This window comes from Haliaeetus leucocephalus, unplaced genomic scaffold, assembly GCF_000737465.1.
Source record: "Haliaeetus leucocephalus isolate CR32 unplaced genomic scaffold, Haliaeetus_leucocephalus-4.0 Scaffold605, whole genome shotgun sequence".
NCBI lineage: Eukaryota > Metazoa > Chordata > Aves > Accipitriformes > Accipitridae > Haliaeetus > Haliaeetus leucocephalus.
Genome location: NW_010973041.1, coordinates 119,686 through 139,126, shown reverse-complemented (window position 1 = coordinate 139,126; position 19,441 = coordinate 119,686). Strand labels below are relative to the sequence as shown.

The window sequence follows — 19,441 nt, the reverse complement described above, 5'->3', positions numbered from 1 at the left end:
CGGGCCGGGCCGCCGCGTCCTTGCCCGCGCCCAGCGGCGCCCCCGGCCTAGCGCCGCCCGCTCCGTCCCGCCGCGCGAGGGGTGGCTGTTACTTTGAGAATTAAAGGTCGTAAAACGGCAAAAGCCCTTCCCGCTACAGGTCGGCGTCAGGACACCGCAACTGCGTGCTCCATCCCATCCCCCTGGCCCGAGGTGCAAGATCACGCCGAAGAATGCCCTTTGAAAGAATCTGGATCGTTCGCTTCACTTTTCAGACAGGATTACGTACTTGTGCAACCCAGAAAAGCCCTTGCCCTTCTTACAGGCGGGGGGGGTGTGGGGGGGTTGTCTTTAACTGCAGAAATGCTGACATGCTACAGTCATAGTGGCAGATTTTTTAAAAATCCTAGCCTCTCGGTTCAAGTTGCTTCCTCCTTTGAAAGCTTTGCTGTTTCCCAGCATTCCAGTTTTATTTTGTTCTTAAGCAAGGCTATAGAATTTACAGAGAGAGAATACTGGGAAGTCAGATACCAGGTAAATAAGCTCTAAACCAGAAACAAAACCACATCACCACCACCCACGCTCATGTTAAAGTGTATTCAGTCTGTTATCACCATACAAGCAGGCCTGTATGCTGTATGCAGCCCAGGGTTGCAGGTAGAACTTTAGCCATTAATTTAGCCCACGCTTTTGTTAACTTACTATACCTATGAGCATTTAAAAACTGCAACTGATATTCTAAGAAATGGAAACATGGGTGATATAAAATAATTTATTCACATAATTTACATACAGAATATGACTATTTTTCTTTGAAACAGCTTATATGTGATGATACAGGGTGTCAGAGAACGCTAAGCAAAGCAGTCTTATGCAACATCTATGTAAAGTAACAGGCATTGAGATTTCACCAATCTTTTCTTACATCCTTCACCATTATAAAACTTCCATAAAACACCACAAAGTTGTCTTATCTCTATTCAAATTAAATTTGTTCTCTAAAAAAAAAAAATCCTCTAACAAAGTGCATGTGATTTACTGCAGGGAACAAAATGTGTAGCCCCAATTAATAAGGTAGATAAGGCACCTTAAATCTTAGTAATGAAATAGTTGGGGGGTTTTTTCCATGTAATATGAATGAAGCTAAAATGTACACAACTAAATGTAGAATGGTTGTCAGCTCAGAAAGTACTGAGGGCAATTATTTTATAGCCACTCCCCACAAATCTATTTTTAGGCTCTGTCAGTGCAAGTGATTTAAACATGCCACATGTATTGGGATCAAAACACTTGCATACATAAAATAAAATCTACAAGATATATAATACATAGCATTTCATGTATAGATTAATCTATTTCATAATGTTTACAGTAAGACAATATTTAGATAAACATTTCAAGTTAAATGGATTAGGCAAAGCACAAGATACTGTATGAACAGAAACTTGGTGGTGGTGTTTCTTGGGGTTTTGGCGGGGGGGGGCATGAAGGTGACAATGCTTTCAAGTAAGTTACTTTACACTGGGACTGTTAGACCCTTTTCCATCACCCCAAGAAGATACTGCTGCTAACAACATTTGATTGACAGAGGCCTGCTAACGTAGCCGTTTGCAGTAACAGTAGCTTTTCTGTGTATCTTTCCTTATTGACAAAATTTTAAAGGCTCCTTCAGAAGCCTTGCCAATAACTTCTGAAAAGGCAAACATTCTCAAACTTCATCAAGTATTTAAAAGTTAACTACTTATATGAAAATATTTACCAATAAATGATTATCCAGCCCAAAGCTGAAGATAGGTTTCTTGAGAGCATAACAATACCATTTAAACATCAGTTTCACGTTCATAATAAATCATTTGTTTTGCAAAAGTACCTGCTGGTATTAAGTAACAGGAGAAAAATTTAGACTACTTAAATCTACACACTCATTTTTGTGTAAGAAGGAGTTACACAATAAATATTGAATCTTTCAGTGACCACCTGACTTTGAGACTGCATGAACCTAATTACATCATAAAGACAATCTTCTTGATGAGGCAAGTAAAAAATGAGAATAAAATCTAAAGCTACAACAGCACTTTATAGCAAGTTACAGAACAAGTAGCCATGCAACATGAGGAAAACCATTCAAATTCAACTGCTTCAAAGTAGCAAAGGCTCAAAGCAACCACATGGTGTAGTCATGGTTTAACTCCAATCTTTGTGCTACTTTGCACAAGGGAAACCAAGGAAGTTAGCAGAGCTACAAACACCTACACTTAAAACCAAGGAAAAGAAATGGTATCTATCCCCTTGCCTTCAAATTTAGAAGGAAATTAGCATTTATACGAGGAAATATTAGCCTTTTCCTCCCACTCCAACAGGAGGGTTGCAAAGGTTAACATTGTCTAGTTGTGTAGCATCTTTTAGTAAATTGTGTTTTTCCAGTTGTTCTCAATACATTTTTAGGGAACTAAACCCATTTGGCTTTTCAGGTTAGGATCTTTTAATTTATGTAATTAAAAACTCTTACAAAAATACATAATTTGGAGATGCTAATAAAAATACCTGCAGTGCTAAACATATCTATATATTTACTACACTACTTCCAGTATTTGCATCCTTATCTACAGAGATTACACTATACATAAAAGGTTCATTCTTCCTTCTAACATATTAACATAACATACTTCACAAAAAGAAGTAAAGAACTCGTATAGCCAGTACCACAAGCATTAAAATTCAAAGGGACACTTGTCACAAGATTAAGCATTTTTTCATTGCACTTTTCTGGAAGATAGTCATGCACCCATTATCAGCGTCTAAACAAGTGAAACTATAAGCCAGCAGCCACGGGTCTGGTCCAATGACATCAATGTAGTGGTTTAGACTGTGTCAACATTTTAAAAGTATCCCGGTCACTTCAGAAGGAATCAGTTTCACCTTTATGGAATTTACTAACAACAGCTTAGCTGACAGTGTGTGGCATAAAGAGTATCAGAACAAATCAGAACTTCTTAAAAATACTCTTTTCTTATTGCATTATACTCTCAGATCCCAGGTTTTTATAAAGCCAATTTGCTATTCTGAATCATCCACTTCCATAAAGATGTCACTAAAAAAATACTCAGATATTCTGGTTGGCTCTTCTTCTTTCTCTTGATCTTTAGCACAAAGGGGTGGCTTCTCAGATGGCTTGTTACTTGGAACCTAATAGAAAAAGAAAAGGCTGCTCTTAACAGTCTTAATCTGTTTGTGAGTGTAAGAGTGTGTGTGTATATGTATGTGTGTGTATATATATATATACATATATATATATGCACTTGAGCTTCCAATTTAGATAGGAATTTAAGCCAAAAAATTCAGAGTTTACTGAAAATGCAAAACAAGTAGATGTATATGCAGAAAAGAAACAACTTAGTTCCCTTTTAAGTTTCCTAGACATGCACAAGTCAGGATTTATTCACTGGAGCAGATAACTCTCTCAAAACATGAACACTACATGCCTACCTACCCACTCCTGAGACAACTAATTCACTGTTCTTCACATCCCAAAAATGGAAGGGCATTCAAAAGTAAACACATACCACATACCGTAACTGCAGCATCAGCAGCTATATTCTTATCCTCCACAGATGATGATGCGCTTGTAGAGGGAAGGAAACAAGATTCCCTGTCATCCTTAGAGAATAGAGTGGGTTTTTTTAGACTTAGCCTTGGAGTCACAATCCGAGGTTTATGGATCTTCCCTCTATTACCTTTGGCATCTTCTGCAGATTCAGAACTACTTTTTTTGCAAATCAAAGATAAAAATCCCAACGGTTTTCGTCCACCCCTGTTGAAAAAAAATACACTCAGGGTGTCATAGGATTGCTCCGTAAAAGAAAGATGTAAGTAATACTACAGGAGTCCAATTCATTACACAGGAAACAAACACACACCTCTGAGATCTATGAAAATGCTAAGAAAAACCAAAAAGTCATTCTGAGAAAGGCTTTTGTATTACTGAATATTCTGGTACAAGACTTTCTCAAAGAGTTACAGAGACTTGACAATCTGCAACCCTGAGAACAGAAACCTACTATTTGCTACCAAACCAGAGCCTGTAACAAGCTACCAGATCTTCAGAAAGAGATTCCAAGAGGAATGGGGACATACCCCTAAAGGAACAAACTAAAAAAAAAGCATCCTTCATGTAATCAACAGAAAAAGAAACTTGATTCCCAAGGATGGGGCCACAGCAGACTGTCTTAAACACCAGAAAGAAGACTATCTGCTGCAGGGTTTCAGCCTATTAACAGCATCATACCTAGCAACAGTGAACTTCAGGAAGTCACAGTAATGACAGAAGTACACAGAGTACCAACTTCTTGTGTTGTTAAGAGTTTACAACTTAGAAAGTAAACTTTAAGGCAAGTATTCTGATGTTAATGCGTCATCAACCCAATTCCTGTGGATGTCCCAGATACAAATAACCAGTTTTGGTACTCACACAAGCATAATGAAAGAGTAAATGACATGTTATGGGTTTGTGTGGCATGGGTTTTTTGGTAGCGGGGGAGGGGCTGCAGGGGTGGCTCCTGTGAGAAGCTGCCAGAAGCTTCCCCAGCTCCAAGTCTGATCAGCCTCTGGCCCAGGGCAACCCAATCAGTGATGGTGGTAGCGCCTCTGGGAGAAGAGATTTGAGAAGGGGAATCTGCAGTGAGTAGCGGGATTGGAACATGAGAGAAACCCCTATGAAAATACCGAGGTCAGTGCAGAAGGCGGGGGAGGAGATGTGCTGGAGGAGGGGATGCCCCTGCAGCCCGTGGTGAGATGGCAGGCTGTGCCCCCCCCCCAGCCCATGGAGGGGAGCAGGAGAGCAGATGCCCCTGAAGATGGCCGTGACTCCATGGGAAAACCCGTGCTGGAGCAGCCTGTGACTGAAGATCAGCCCATGGAAAGGACCCACACCAGGGAAGTTCAGGAAGAACTGAAGCCCGTGGGAAGGACCCACGCCAGGGAAGTTTGTGAGGAACTGCAGCCCGCGGAGAGGACTCACGTTAGAGAAGCTCATGAAGGGCTGTCTCCCATGGGAGGGACCCCACGGCGGAGCAGGGGACGGGTGAGGAGTCCTCCCCCCAAGGAGGAAGGAGCGGCAGAGACAAGGTGTGGGGAGCTGACCCCAACCCCATCCCCTGTTCCCCTGCGCCGCCGGGGGAAGGAGGGAGAGAGAACCGGGAGTGGGGTTGAGCCGGGAAGGAGGGAGGGGTGGGTGGAAGGTGTTCTCAGGTTTGGTTTTACTTCCTAATATCCTTGGTTTGATTTGATTGGTAGTAAATTAAACTGATGTCGTTTCTTCCCCAAGTTGAGCCTGTCTTTTGCCCATGACCATAAGTGGTGACTGATCCCGCCCAGTCCTTATCTTGACCCACGAGCCTGCCTTTATATTTTCTCCTCATCCCACCAGGGCCCAGGGGGGAGGAGTGAGCGAGCAGCTGTGTGGTGCTGGCTGGGCTGAAACCACAACAGACAGGATCAGAAGAGACCAGTGAAGCACCACAACCAAAACTAGTGAGCACAAGAGCAATAGACAGCAGGAACTCAAACACTTAAATAAACATTATAGAAAGGTACATTAAAAAATCCACAGTCAGATGGATAGATAAGAGGAATATCCTCTGAGCTGTCAAGATTGAAACTCCTTTGGGGAAATGACACATCTTAAGTAGTCCTAAAAATCCAGTGCGCTGAGTACTATACCAGTAATGAATCTTATTGGCAGAAGGACAAGAATCAAAACTAGTGGGTTGGTGCCTATGTCACAACATTAGACTGAGCTAAGGAAAACAACAATTATCCTAAACCTGTATCATAGCCAATGGATGTCTGTCTCACAAGAGGCATCTGTCAGTGTTTAAATAGACATACCATACATCAGTAGTGTCCCTTGGCCAATTTGCTCATTTAATGAATACAATAATTCATATTTCAAAGCAGACAGTTTGATCCTTTCTAATTTGCTGAAGGGGATAGATACTGTAACTCTTAGCCATGTAGGTCACAAACAATGGTACTGCCCTTCTTGTCATACTAAGTGGAAAAAGGTATAAAAACCTCAGTGTCCTCGTTTTAGCTGGGATAGTTAATTTTCTTCTCAGCAGCTGGTACAGTGTGTTTTGGATTTAGTGTGAGGATAATGTTGATAACACACTGATGTTTTAGTTGTTGCTAAGTTGCACTGATCCTAAGTTAAGGTTTTTTCAGTTTCCCATGTTCTGCTGGCAAGCAGGTGGGCAAGAAGCTGGGAGGGAGCATAACCAGGATGGCTGACCCAAACTAGCCAAAGGGATATTCCATACCATAGAATGCCATGCTCAGTTGCGAGGGGAGCTGGCTGGGAGGGGCAGATTGCTGCTTGGGCATCGGTCAGCAGGTGGTGAGCAATTGCATTGTGCATCACTTGTATTTTATTTCTCTCTTTTTTTTGTTATATTCCTTTTCATTACTCTTATTATTATTATTGTTATTAATACTATAATATTTTATTTTACTTTAGTTAAACTGTTCTTATCTCAACCCACGAGTTTTACTTTTTTTTTTTTTTTTTTTTTTATTCTCCTCCCCATCTCACTGGGAATGGGGAGAGTGAATGAGTGGCTGCATGGTGTTTAGTTGCTGGCTTGGGTTAAACCACAAAAGGAAACAAGGTCTTTTTTACAGAAGAGGCTGACACAACATTATTGAATAAATACCTGAGTAATGGAGTTTTTGAAGATGATGATGCTAGGCTTCCAGTATGTTCCAACTGTCCAGATTCACTGACATCCCCCTGCTTTCCTTGTCCACTTATTTCTGCTTTTCTGCTAGAGGTTAATCTAGACATCACCTCCTCTTCCTGTTTGGATGCTGAATTCTCCAGTGGTGCTTTCCCTAAGTTCTCCAAAGTCTGAAGTTGGCTTCTCTCAGCCAGTGGTGACATAGATTCAGGCACCAACACAGAGTTAACTTCTTTTTCCTTTTCTGAAGCCTGTGTTTTTTGAAAAGGATTCCCTGTAAAAGGAGTTGAAAGACATTCAAGGACTTCAGTTACTTAACTTCAGTGATAACACAACAGCCCCAAAGATGTGTGTGATGTCAAATTGGCTTGCACCATTAGAAGAGAAGGGCTGAATTTTTGTTCAGCTTTTTTGACATTTGTTTTTGAAGTCACCACTAAGAATTAAAAGTTAATGGTCTACAAGTCACAGACTAGAAGTGTGGTTTTACAGCAACACCCCCCTCTCCTTTACAGCACTCCATAGGACTCAGTTAAGTCTTCTAGCTGTTTAAGCTTCTACAATTTCCCTTTGAAGCCTTTTTCAGGGGCAAAAAGTAGTTCTCCAAACCCTTCACAGATCACTGAGGACTGCGTTGTCAGCAATTCTGCTTTCTTTCTGATTCTTCAGAGGCAGATTTCAAACAATTCAAAGTTTTCAATTACATTGTGCACATATTTTTTAAAGAGACAAATACAAAGTAAAACAAAATAAATTATTTTGGCATAGTATGGTTAAAGTACCAGTTAATACCTTTGGTTATTAGCATCTCCAACAGATGGACATACTTGCTTAAGAGAAGGTATCACGTTTAGTCAAAAAGCTTCCCAATTTCACAAATAGACCAGCTACAGCAACATTTCTAGAATCATTATTAAATTAATAGCCATTTATGTAATCCAACACATCTAGTTTATAGCAGAAAACATGGAATGGTGGTATTAGGGTATTACTGGGAAAATTTGTTTCTTCTTTTATGTTAGATAGCCTCAGACAGGACTGTTTAGCACAATGACAACCAGTATTCAACTATGATGTCTTAAGCATTTACATTCATTATACTTTGTTTTAGGAGTTTAAGTTTACCTACCAGAAGCTATCATTGGAGCATTTATGGATTTAATTGAATAACCCTGTATTCAAAAAAGAAAAAAAGAAGTTATTTCTCTATTTCTCTCAATATAGAAAAGACAATGAAAGTTGGTAAAGTCATATCACACGTATACAGTTCTAAGAACAGGAGTGATACAGAAGACTACAACTTCAGTACAGTATCATTCATCACTTAACTCATTTCCTGAGCAGGCTTTTCAAGGAGTTCTTATGACAAATGACTCAAGACAAGGATGTCAAGATGAGAGATCAAAGAAGGAAGAGGATTGTTATCCAGTCCTTCCTAGAAAAGCTCTCTGAATCAGGTGGGGAATTATCACCCATTCCCTCACACAGATACACTACACAGTCTTAGCCTACTTACAAAAAATCAATGGTAGTCACTGCAACAAGCTTGGTCATATTCTAAAAGCACAGAGGGAAACTGGAAATATGCTGCCCAGTTTTTATTTGCAGCTTGTTCTTTTAAACTAATACCCACTATGTTAAAAAATGGTAGGTACATATCTAACAACTTCATGTAACAGACACCATGAGGAATCGTAACATTGTTCAGTGAACCTAGACAGTCTGCCAGTCATCCAATATACATCCAGACTTTCCCCTCCTGCAATGTCATTGTCAGAAAGGCTGTGGAGTGAATGAACCAGGTAAGACATATACCAGTCTGCCTACTAGGAAGCCTAATAAAAAAAACCTGAGTCTACAGATACTCCAAAGAATTAGAACTAAATCAACAGCCCCCAAACTGTTGTAGAGTTCAAAATAAAAAACAATCTGTGGGTGTTGATTTTCCCTTTAAGTTGTACAGGCAGTACATTTTTAAGCAAGTGATACCATTAAACAATAAACATAATTAAAATGCTCTATTACGTGTTATGCATCTATACTATTCATAAATACTCACTTACCAAATTATCTTCTCACCTTGTAAGTGGTTTCCAAGTTACCTTCCACGGCGATAGTAGACAGAGTTTTCTTGGCAGGAGGCAAATCATTCACTTCAAGTTCAGCAGCTGACCTTTTTTGAGTTGTCTGCGAATTTGGAACAGGGTCTACTGATGCACTCTCTAGTTGTTTTGTTTTTATACTGCTCTTCAAAGGTGCAGCAAATTCATCAGCTGCAGTTGTCAAAGATCCAGTGCTGTTTATATATAAAGTCATTATTGTGACTGTACAAGAAGCCAAAATTTACTTTGTATAACATTTCTGTATGGAAATTACACATGACTCCATGGTGATACTCTTTCTTGCTTAATGTCAATATTAGCTTCAAATGTACTATTTACTACCCAGAAACATTTTGCTGCGCTATCTTGAATCACAGAATTGAGTTTTTCTGTCATAATTGAATCTAGTTACTTTAGAAGCTGTTCTATTTGAACTCCACTTGATATTTTCATACAATGTAAAAATATGACAACGGATTAACTGCCCTAGAAAATCCTAAAATCCGTTATTATTTATAGGCACAGTTGAATCTTCATCCCCATGCCCCCAAACCCTTCCACTCCCCCCTCCCCCCAGTATGATCTCAAAAGACAGTAAGACATCTAGGGAAGCATCAGAGACTACGGAAATAGGGTAAAGCAGTAAGGGAACAGTGAGACAGAAGATGCACCCTAATTCTGCCTATCAGCAATTCTGTCCATCATTAGTTCCACAGGAGTTAGAATTCTTACATTGTGTAGCCAAAATTCATTGTGTAGCCAAAATTCACTCAAAGACCTATCCTTTGAATAACTAAGGGAATGCCATGAACATCTGATGTCATAGGGCAAGGTCCTCCACAATGATGTGGAATTGCATCACACTGCTAGTTATGATCTGAAGACTTACATTAATATAGTAATAGTATTTTTTACAACTTTGCAACACTTCCTATTCTTCAAAATGTCTTTTTACTTTGATGTTGGGTTTTTTTCCTCCCAAACTGACCAAGAGATTTAGTTCTACTGTAATGTTGAAATAACAATTTTGTTACATTGCATTGAAGAATACTCCTAAAAGAAACTCAAACCCTTTGTATCACAGTACTGCAAACCAGCTATTATTCTGTTGAGTAATTAATTTGTTTCAGTTTTCAGCTCTTCTGCCTTTTGAACATGGCACAAACTCAAGAGAATGGTATCTGAATTTATGTGCAATGATTATCATGTTCTCCAGAAGACCACTGACGCTAAAAATTTGAAGAGCAATTAATTTGCAGAGCTACTTTACAAAACTGTTAAACTAATGTAAAAATGCAAACATGCTTAGATTTTTCATTTCAATTACTTTTCATAATGTTAAAATGCAAACATGCTTAGATTTTTCATTTCAATTACTTTTCATTCTAAGTATCTACGGCAGAATAGACTAAGGCTGGACAAGTGGCCTCTACTAAAAAAGACTTGCTCTAGAGGATAAATCACAATTAAGGTTGACACCAAAATCCCAGCTAACTAGAACACTAACTGTAAACCACTGATGAGATCTTTCTCAAATCTGATTAGAGCCCTTTTCACTTTCTTAATTCTCTGACCAATCTGCCAAAATTATTTCCTCGTGCATTTCTTCTTTTGAGAAGTTCTAATCTATAATGCACATCCTGGGAACAATCAAGGTTCACAAAAACTGTTTCACTTTTCTCAAAAATAAAACATTTACCTTTCCACTGCAGTCATGCTTGTTTCACAGGTACTTATTGGGCTGATAAATATTGGGGCTGGTAATAATGGTTCTGGAGTTTGTTCCAGCAAATCAGATGCATCAAACTCTTTTGAGTCAGCTGGGATTTCCACCAACGTTAAAATGAATGTCTGTTCCTCCTCTGGACTTTTATGATCATTGTTCACTACTATAATTTTTTCAGAGAAATAAAAGAAATAACAAAAATCTGTTATTCAAGTTTGAAATTACACTGTTCTCTTCACGCCCTCCCTACCTTGAGTAATTAAATTTTAGGCACTCTTTTTTCCATTCTTGAGACGACAATATGCCTCCTTTCTTCTTAGATGAGATACGCATTGTCACCCCCTGGAGCCTATTCATTGCAGTGGAGTCCTGATTACCATTCAGAATGAAGAATATTAAAATGCCTAGTAGGGATGGAGCTTTTTAAATGGATATTCTAGCATTAAAGAACAATTTGCAGTTTAATTAAACTTGGTTAATGGTGGTCAAATGGCCTTCTGTCTTTAATTACAACTGTCAGGTATTAAAAGTAACTTCTTTAAATGGCATGAGTCTGCCATTTAGATGGCAAACACAAGGATTTTTCCCCTCACTGCAGACTTGCAGAAGAGGAGCCGAGTATAGTCTTGAACTTAATAAATTAAAAATGTAAATAATTTTGTCAACAGATGGACACAAACAGATAACTGCCAACTGCCATCCGTTAGAATGAATTTAAGGAGAAAACGTTTATAAAGTATTCAGAAGATGGAAAACAACAGTGCCGCTCCATTACTTGACAGCTCTAATTCTTGATGATGTAAAGCTGCTATTACTCAAACCTCAACTCACTTTGGTTCTTTATCTAATTAAATATGATTTAAGGTGCTCTCTCCCAAGATCCTTGCAGTAATAGTCTAACAACAGATGTCTAAGAGGAAGTATTAGCCCTATCTTTTGCATATGCTCCGGAGTTACAACTTTGGACTGCAGCTTCCATGTAAAGTAAGTATTCTGGGCTTCTGACACAGCAATTTTCCCATACCTTAGACAGGTATTGGTTTCAAACCAGCTCCATTTCAAATTGTTTTAGGGAAAAGCAGCCATCACCTTCATACCTTTCATCACATCTAATCAGTTAGGCATTAATCTGCTGACTCACTACAGCTAAAAAAAAAAGTCTGGCTGTCGTCTTCCTTTTTCTTCCCCTCTTCTTCTTTCTCCCCTGCTCCACACTTGCACAGCCCAGCCCTCCTACTCACACAACTCTGACACTAGCATGCACTCCACAACTTCATGAGCCACTATAGCTCACTAAGCCAGTGGAAAATTACACAGGTTCTCTCCCTCTGTCACGTTCAACTTTTGACGTGTAAGTGAGTCAGAGGCTCATAAAAGGCTCTAACAACTGCTAAACCTAGCATGAGGTAAGCAGCAGGAGCTAACAGCAGGGAGGAGAGAGCAAGAAGTTTCCCTTCCACTCATATTTAAACTTAATGAAGTACCATTCAAAAATTTCCCAAGTCTAGTTTGTGTTAATGAAATGTAATGATAAGAAGCTAGGGAGGGAAATGGCACTATGCTGTGGGTCATTATTTTTATTGATGAAACAGATTGATTAATCATGTCCATGAAAACATTTTAGGTTTTTCTTTATTCATCTTTGTGTAACCGCAAGATACACAAGTGTGGGTTTTTGCTAACTTAGAATATTAGCACATTATACCTGAAGTCTCTTCTGTGCTGCTTACACATTGTTTTTGAGCATCCTGAGCGCAAGCTTCATTCTAGAAATAACACATTTAAAATAGAACAAGTTAATAAATTTGAGAAATAACTCTGGAAAACAGGAAAGATACAAAGCATGTCAAATGCTGAAAAGCCAAAAAACTCTAATGACATCATCATAATTGCATTTGTTAGCTTTTACTTCTAGCTATTCTAGGTTGAAGGATATTAGCCTGACAAGACAAGAAACATGGGCAATATAAAATTTATATGCAGCTCATCGTCTGTATTGATGGTTTGTCAAAATAAATTTATACTTCTTGCAGCACAACTCTGTCAGAGATGACTCACACAATAAATTGCTCAGTGGCACTAACGAAACAAATTCCCCCAACCATTACAAAACCACTGAGTGCCAAAGAAAAACACTAAGCTTTGCAACTCACCTATCCCTTCCCTTTTATGGCATGTACCTTTGCTAAAACCAAGAGTACTCTACGGCAGGTTGCCCCTTCTCACACTCTCTGCTAGTTCTGTAAGAGGCAAATCATTCTTGTACGTTGTTCTAATATGAGATCAGCCTTGACACACCAACAGGTTGCACTGGGAAAACAAGCTGCTACACATCAGCTGTTCCATCATAACTGCATTTACACTGATCTCAGGCAACACTAGAAAACCTGAGGAAACTGAGAATGAACCTTTCCCTCATGAATAAATAAGATACTACGTGTTTATACCAGAACAAGGATACACAAAACACTGCAAAGAAATGGGTGTGAAAGACATACTGATTGTCCATGATAATATGCATGTAAAACTCTTTAATTGGGTTTTGAAATAAATGGAAAAGAGCATAGCAAAAGATGAAGTTTGTTTTAAACAAAGCAAATGAAGGTGACAATGAAAATGCTGTGTTCAGCAGTAACATTTTAACTTACTTTTAATTTAAACAAATATAACAGTAAGAGGTCAGACTGAATGAATACTTGAGTCCTAGGTAACTTCTTCCATCAAAACTTTAAAAAAATTGTTCAAAATTTTCCATCTCTCTCTCTCTCTCTCTCATAGCTGAAATGCTATAAACCAAGGCTTGCAAAGATTAAGTTTGCCTGACATATTAAGTTTGGTTATGCCTTTGCAAAAAAGAAAGCTTCATTCACTAGCTGAAGTACCAGGTCTTTAAATGGGTGAGTATGTTTGCACTGAAAACCTCCTCCTTTACAGAATTTCAGAAACTGGGCACTTCCAGACTGTAATTAAAGTTCTTTACCTGAGTAAAGTTGATTGTGTATATATTGTGCTCAGGAGGACAAGGATTTTGCTCAGGAAATCCATCCACAGAACTTTGATTTGGACAATCCTCTACTCCAAGCTGAGATTTTTCAGGTTTTGGTGATGCATTTATAGCTCTCAAGTCTCCTGAGTTTCCACAAGCATCTCTCATCTCTTTTTCTGTTCTGTAAGGTATGTATCTAGTTAATTTGAAACCAATTGAAGATAGCCTGCGCATGGGCTAAATTCTGTATAATTAATTATTTAATATAAAGCTTATGTAGTTGCAGAGAAACAGGGCACCTCTTTAAAAACAACATCATTCTACTAAACGGAATGCAAATTGTCAAACAAGTCTACCTAAAGTATTTCAGGAAAAAAGAGTCCCTAACTCCACTAATGGAGACTTTACTACTAAAAGCATGACCAAGCAGGAAGCCTTACAAGCTCATTAACATTTCTAAATTGATCAGCTCCTTAACATTTCCTTTCAGATAGTTTCATGGGAAACAATTAAGCAGCAAGGTGATTACTAAGTTCTGAAACAGCAAACTAAGTTAATGTTTTACCTCCAAAAGCTGCAGGACAACATGCAAGAGAGAAAAACCTTAAAAATAAAAGTCTAAACTGTACACCTATATGGATAAACACACATAATATCTATAAGCACACTGTTTCCATTACAGACGCATACTACACATGCACTTCAGCTGCATGTTTTAAGAGACTTTAAGAATAAAGTCAGTATTAACTGGTGATCCGTCCTACCTCTCAGTTTCGTCTACTTGCTTGATAAGTTCTACACTTCTAGTTGCAGAATCATGAAGAACTGAAGAATCACCTGCAGCTGGTCTGACCTGTTCTAGTTCCACCTTCTGCATTTCAGCAGTACCTCTCAGGGTTGTAGACTCTTAAGATATATAAGAATAAAAATTAAAAGAATATTTTGTGTGTGTGCGTGTGTACATAGACATGCATATTATTTTTACATATAAGTTTCTGTATATTAAAATGTATATATGTAGATGTAGATATATAAACACACTACAAAATAATTAACAATTTTGCTGTATATGTATGCATGTATACATATGTCTTATCTTGCCTTTGGTATGTTGTATGTTTTGCCAGTGATATGAAGATAATTAAGAGTTTAAATACCACCTTTTTTTGTAACTGCTTTAAGAATATGGAAACAATTCTGTTTATCTCCCTTCTGGTTTTAATAGAAGGGAAAGACAGTAATAACAGAAAAAAGTACATTGTATTGTACTGTATTTCTGTAATCAGCAGTCCAGTAATTTAAGGGCTTTCCAGGTAATTTAAGACCTGCATGGAAAAACTGCTATTCAGATTTCATTTAATTTTATACTGAAAGGTATACTTATGTACAAAACTATACCATACATGGATGCCCCACATTACAGTGGTGACAAATCATCCGTGAACATGAACAGAAGGTGAAGACTTCCAGCTTAGTTTCATTTCATGAAGAGATGTGAACCCACCAGAAGAAACCATTTTCAGAACTCTAGGATAAGAAACAGGCTTACCACTTTCAACTTGCTCTAGTTGTTCCACTGGTACATTTGTATTAAGTGACTCCTGAATTATGTTTTCATTGGACCTCAATACTCCAAAGGCTGGCTCAGGCTTCAGGAGTCTGCCTCTTGTCAGTCTCACACTATTCACTGTAGGCAAAGAGCTATCACTGCAATTAAAAAGGAAAAATGCCATCAATATAGCTCTTGATTTTTGACAGTGCAGAGAAGAGATACGAGAGATGGAATAGATGAGATAATGAAGAGCTGAAATACAGGCTGCAGGTGGCAGAGGAGACAGAAGACTATTTGGCGGAACAAAAAATAAAGATCATCTGGGAATTGGAACAGGCAGGTTGTCGTGGTTTAACCCCAGCTGGCAACTGAGCACCATGCAGCCGCTTGCTCACTCCCCCCACCCCCAGTGGGATGGAGGAGAGAATCGGGGGGGAGGGGGGGAGAGTAAAACTCATGGGTTGAGATAAGAACAGTTTAATAGGACAGAAAAGGAAGGGAAAGTCATACTACTATTACTACTAAGAGAATATACAGAACAAGTGATGCACAATGCAATTGCTCACCACCTGCTGACCAATGCCCAGCCAATCCCCAAGCCGTGGTGCCCCCTGGCAAACTCCTCCCAGTTTATATACTGGGCATGATGTAATATGGTATGGAATACCCCTTTGGCTTGTTTGGGTCAGCTGTCCTGGCTGTGTCCCCTCGCAGTTTCTTGTGCACTCCCAGCCTCCACTGGCAGGGCAGTATGAAAAGCTTAAAAGTCCTTGACTTAGTATAAAGACTGCTTAGCAACAACTAAAACACCAGTGTGTTATCAACATTATTCTCATCCTAAATCAAAAACACAGCTTTATACCACCTAAGAAGAAAATTAACTTTATTCCAGCCAAAACCAGGACACAGGTATACTGCAAACTAGGATGTTCCCTACCTACAGAAAAAAAAATGAGAATTGAAGTATTTAAAAAACATGAGAAGATCAGAAATTTAACACTGATCACATGGTAGTAAGTTCTGATTAATAATACAATAAAAGAACCACTGGACTTAAAATATCTTTGATTATAATTTTTTAGAGGAGTATAATGTGATAGTTTAAGCAATCAACAAATTAAATAGTCTTTCAAATAATACATGATCACCAGCAGATTTTTTCTGAAAAGGTGTTCTATCAAGCTGTTTCAACATTCACAAATGCTTGCACAAAATTAAAAAACATAAAGCATTAAAAAACATAATGATAGAAGATCAGCTGGTTCCTTGACATCCCTTTGCTCTAAATCTTTGATGTACATCCCACGGCAGCAGTGACACTTAAGCAATTTGCATTGGCCTGATTAGCTGTAAAGTACTTTGGGAAAATGAGCTTCATAATTAACAGTGATACACACCAACTAAGCCTGAATATTCTTTTCTCCCCCACCAGGGTAAACTTAACTTCAGGAGTGAAGAACAAGTTCTACATCCCCCAAATTATACACCAACATCTCACAAAAGTTGCAAGAAAGAGACATGAGAGGTTTTCCAGATTACATATCAAATTACAGAAACTGAGAAACATTCACTAAAGCAAGACTGCTTGCAATTCAGTAAAAATGCCAGAAAGAACCTAGCAAAAGCAAGCAGTATCAGAGGATCTCTCTCCATAAAGAAAATGAAGTAGTAATTTCACCTGGTATCTGTAGCATTTTTCTCAAAATATTCTTCGACACCTATTCTTGTGCCAGTGCTTTGATCCTCTACATTAATGTTGCTTCCATCCTCAGAAGGGACCAATTCCTTGGTAGAAGTGTCTGAAGAAAGTAAATATTGACTAGAAGTTCTATTTTGTTTGGAGTAGGCGTGGGTTACAAGGCTATTGGCAATGTCCAACTCATCTTTAGCGGGTAACATGTGTGTCCATTCTGGTTAGAACAATAAACAGAATAGGAAAGCATAACTTAAAAGACTCAGGTTTGGCATGTACATAAAGCTATTTTACAGATGTTCAGCTTCAAACCTCATTTAACAAAGTCTGCATTTTCCAAAGACGCAAATTCAAATCCCTGGTAAATGCAGTCCTAAGATCACACTTTTGATAGTAAGAATGCAGAAACTAATATTCAACCAATGAAAGCAAATAATAAATTCTAAATAAAAGTCTATAAAAAAAAAATAGACTAAAGCCAGGTAATTTCAGGTTGTAGCTAGTTAGGCAGAAAAAGCTATGCTTCACGTTAAAGGCCTGAAAAGACCACTGATAGTTACGGTCATTTAAGCCCGATTCCTTTCTTTTGTCCAATTTATGTGACCAGATTAATTCAAACATGTCCTTCCTAAAACAGGTCTCAGAAACATGTTTCTAGCACAGTGATGCAGTTGGCAATATCCACTAAGGTGCCTTTTTCCAGACAACCTGCATTGCCTAGTCTCACTAGGTGTTACAATTCAGCAGGACTAAAAACATAAAAGACTCTTGATCTCCTGCTATGCAGGGGCATGTGGAAGAAGAACTTTGCAGCCACTGCTCCATCCATCCTTAGGTGGACCCAGAAAGTACAAGCAAGGCTTTGTCCCATAAATCAGATCATACCTTCAGTACTTGTTTTTAACTGGAACATAGGATCACCCATTGCAAGTAAAGTCATGGCAGCTTCAGTGCTTCCATCATTAATTCCTGCAAAGTTGTTCACACACATTAAAAGTCACAAGCACCTTAACCAGAAATCCACTTATCCATATTCAAAAAGCATTTGACACTATCATCAATATAGTGAAGTACATATTTTTTAAATTGTTGCCATTCATGGATCAAGATGCTTGTAGACAGACAGCAATTCTCACCTACTAAATTCAAACTATTGTAAAAACACTGAGCAGCAACATTATTCCCTTTAATAGCATATTGGGTACAGGTGGCAAGGTATTGGCAGCAGGAGGACAGCCCTGGACACAGCCAGTTCCAGCTGACCCACCACAGGACACAGCTGAGCCTGTCAGCCAAGACAGTGGCACCTTTGGGAAATAGATTTAAGAAAGGGGAAAATGTTGCATAGCAGTGAAGAGTGAGGGAAAAAGTGTCAGAAACAACCCTGCAAACAAACACCAAGGTCAGTAAGGAAAGAAGGGGAGGAGGTGCTCCATACGTGGGAGCAGAGATTCCCCTGTAACCTGTGGAGGAGACCTTAGTGGAGCAGGCAGATATTCCCTGAAGCAAGTGCATCCTGTAGAGGACCCATCATGGAGCAGACTTATCCTGAAGAACTGTACCCCACAGGCAAGGCCCCAGACGGGAGCAGGGGAAGAGCATGAGGAGGAAGAAGCAGCAGAGATGAAGTGTTAGGAACTGACTGCAACCCCCATTCCCCATCCCCCTGTGCCCCTTGTGGGGAGGAGGGAGAGGAGTGGGAAATGAAGGTGTGAACTTGAGCCTAAGAAGGTGGGGAGGGGAAGGTGTTTTAGTTTTTGCCTTTGTTTCTCACCATCCTACTCTATTTTGTTTGGCAATAGATTAAATTTGTTTTCTGCAAATTGAGTCTGTTTTGGTAAGTGATCTCCTTGTCTTTATCTCAACCCAGGAGCTTTTCCATTTTATTTTCTCCCCTCATCCTGTTGAAGAGGAAGAGTGGGAGAGCAGCTGGGTGGACATCTTGCAGTTGGCCGAGGTCAGCCCGCCACAAATGGAAAAGAAAGAGGTAGCAGTTTAATCACAGAAATCTATAACCTATAGTGTTGATCCACATTCTAGTTGAGACTCCCAATTCCTAATTTCTATCCACAATACATCCCTTTGCCTATTACTAACTGGTCGTATCCAAGAAAACATTTCCACCCTCCAAAACCGTTGTACTGAAATAAATCAAAAGAACAAAATAGGCTTCCCCTCCTTCAACTAAGACAGTAGCCCACTCAACTTCCAGTGCCTAGGAAGATGTATTGAGAATGTATTTAAATTTACAAGTGAAAGCTATTCTAAAAATTAATAGATCCCTAAGAGTTTGTAACATATCTCATATGGTAAGAACACTTGCTTCTGGAAGACTGTGATCACAGTCTGTCACACATGCTATTTTACCAGTTCAGGATATTAAAGTCACAGACCACAAGAGATGACAAAGCTATGAATCTGCCCACTCTTTGTATCACTCAGTCACATGTCAAGCAAGCTGCAAGTAAGCACTTGCAAAGTTTCCTCTTCTTCTGGTACAACTAACCAGAGCATGGGAAACTGATAGACAGAATACACAAAAGGCACATTCTGACCCTGCAAAACAGAACCTTGCAATGCTTGGTCCCCCTACTTGATAGAGAACAGCAAGAAAGAAAATGGTTTAAATCTCCAAAACATAAAAGCATCCAGTATCTCATGAGCAGGTT

The 19,441-nt window shown here is 39.0% G+C and overlaps 1 protein-coding gene across 1 annotated transcript in view; it reads right to left on the bottom strand.

Moving 5' to 3' along the window:
- Positions 1 to 488: 488 nt before the first annotated feature.
- Positions 489 to 19,441, bottom strand: part of BDP1 (B double prime 1, subunit of RNA polymerase III transcription initiation factor IIIB) — a 57,926-nt gene continuing 38,973 nt past the window's right edge. Inside the window, 12 exon segments of the mRNA XM_010578158.1 lie at positions 489 to 3,165; positions 3,550 to 3,790; positions 6,690 to 6,987; positions 7,843 to 7,885; positions 8,793 to 9,009; positions 10,515 to 10,704; positions 12,247 to 12,307; positions 13,522 to 13,708; positions 14,292 to 14,433; positions 15,077 to 15,234; positions 16,758 to 16,989; positions 17,658 to 17,741. Of these exon segments, the coding sequence (XP_010576460.1) occupies positions 3,037 to 3,165; positions 3,550 to 3,790; positions 6,690 to 6,987; positions 7,843 to 7,885; positions 8,793 to 9,009; positions 10,515 to 10,704; positions 12,247 to 12,307; positions 13,522 to 13,708; positions 14,292 to 14,433; positions 15,077 to 15,234; positions 16,758 to 16,989; positions 17,658 to 17,741 (1,982 nt within the window). The 3' untranslated portion in view covers positions 489 to 3,036.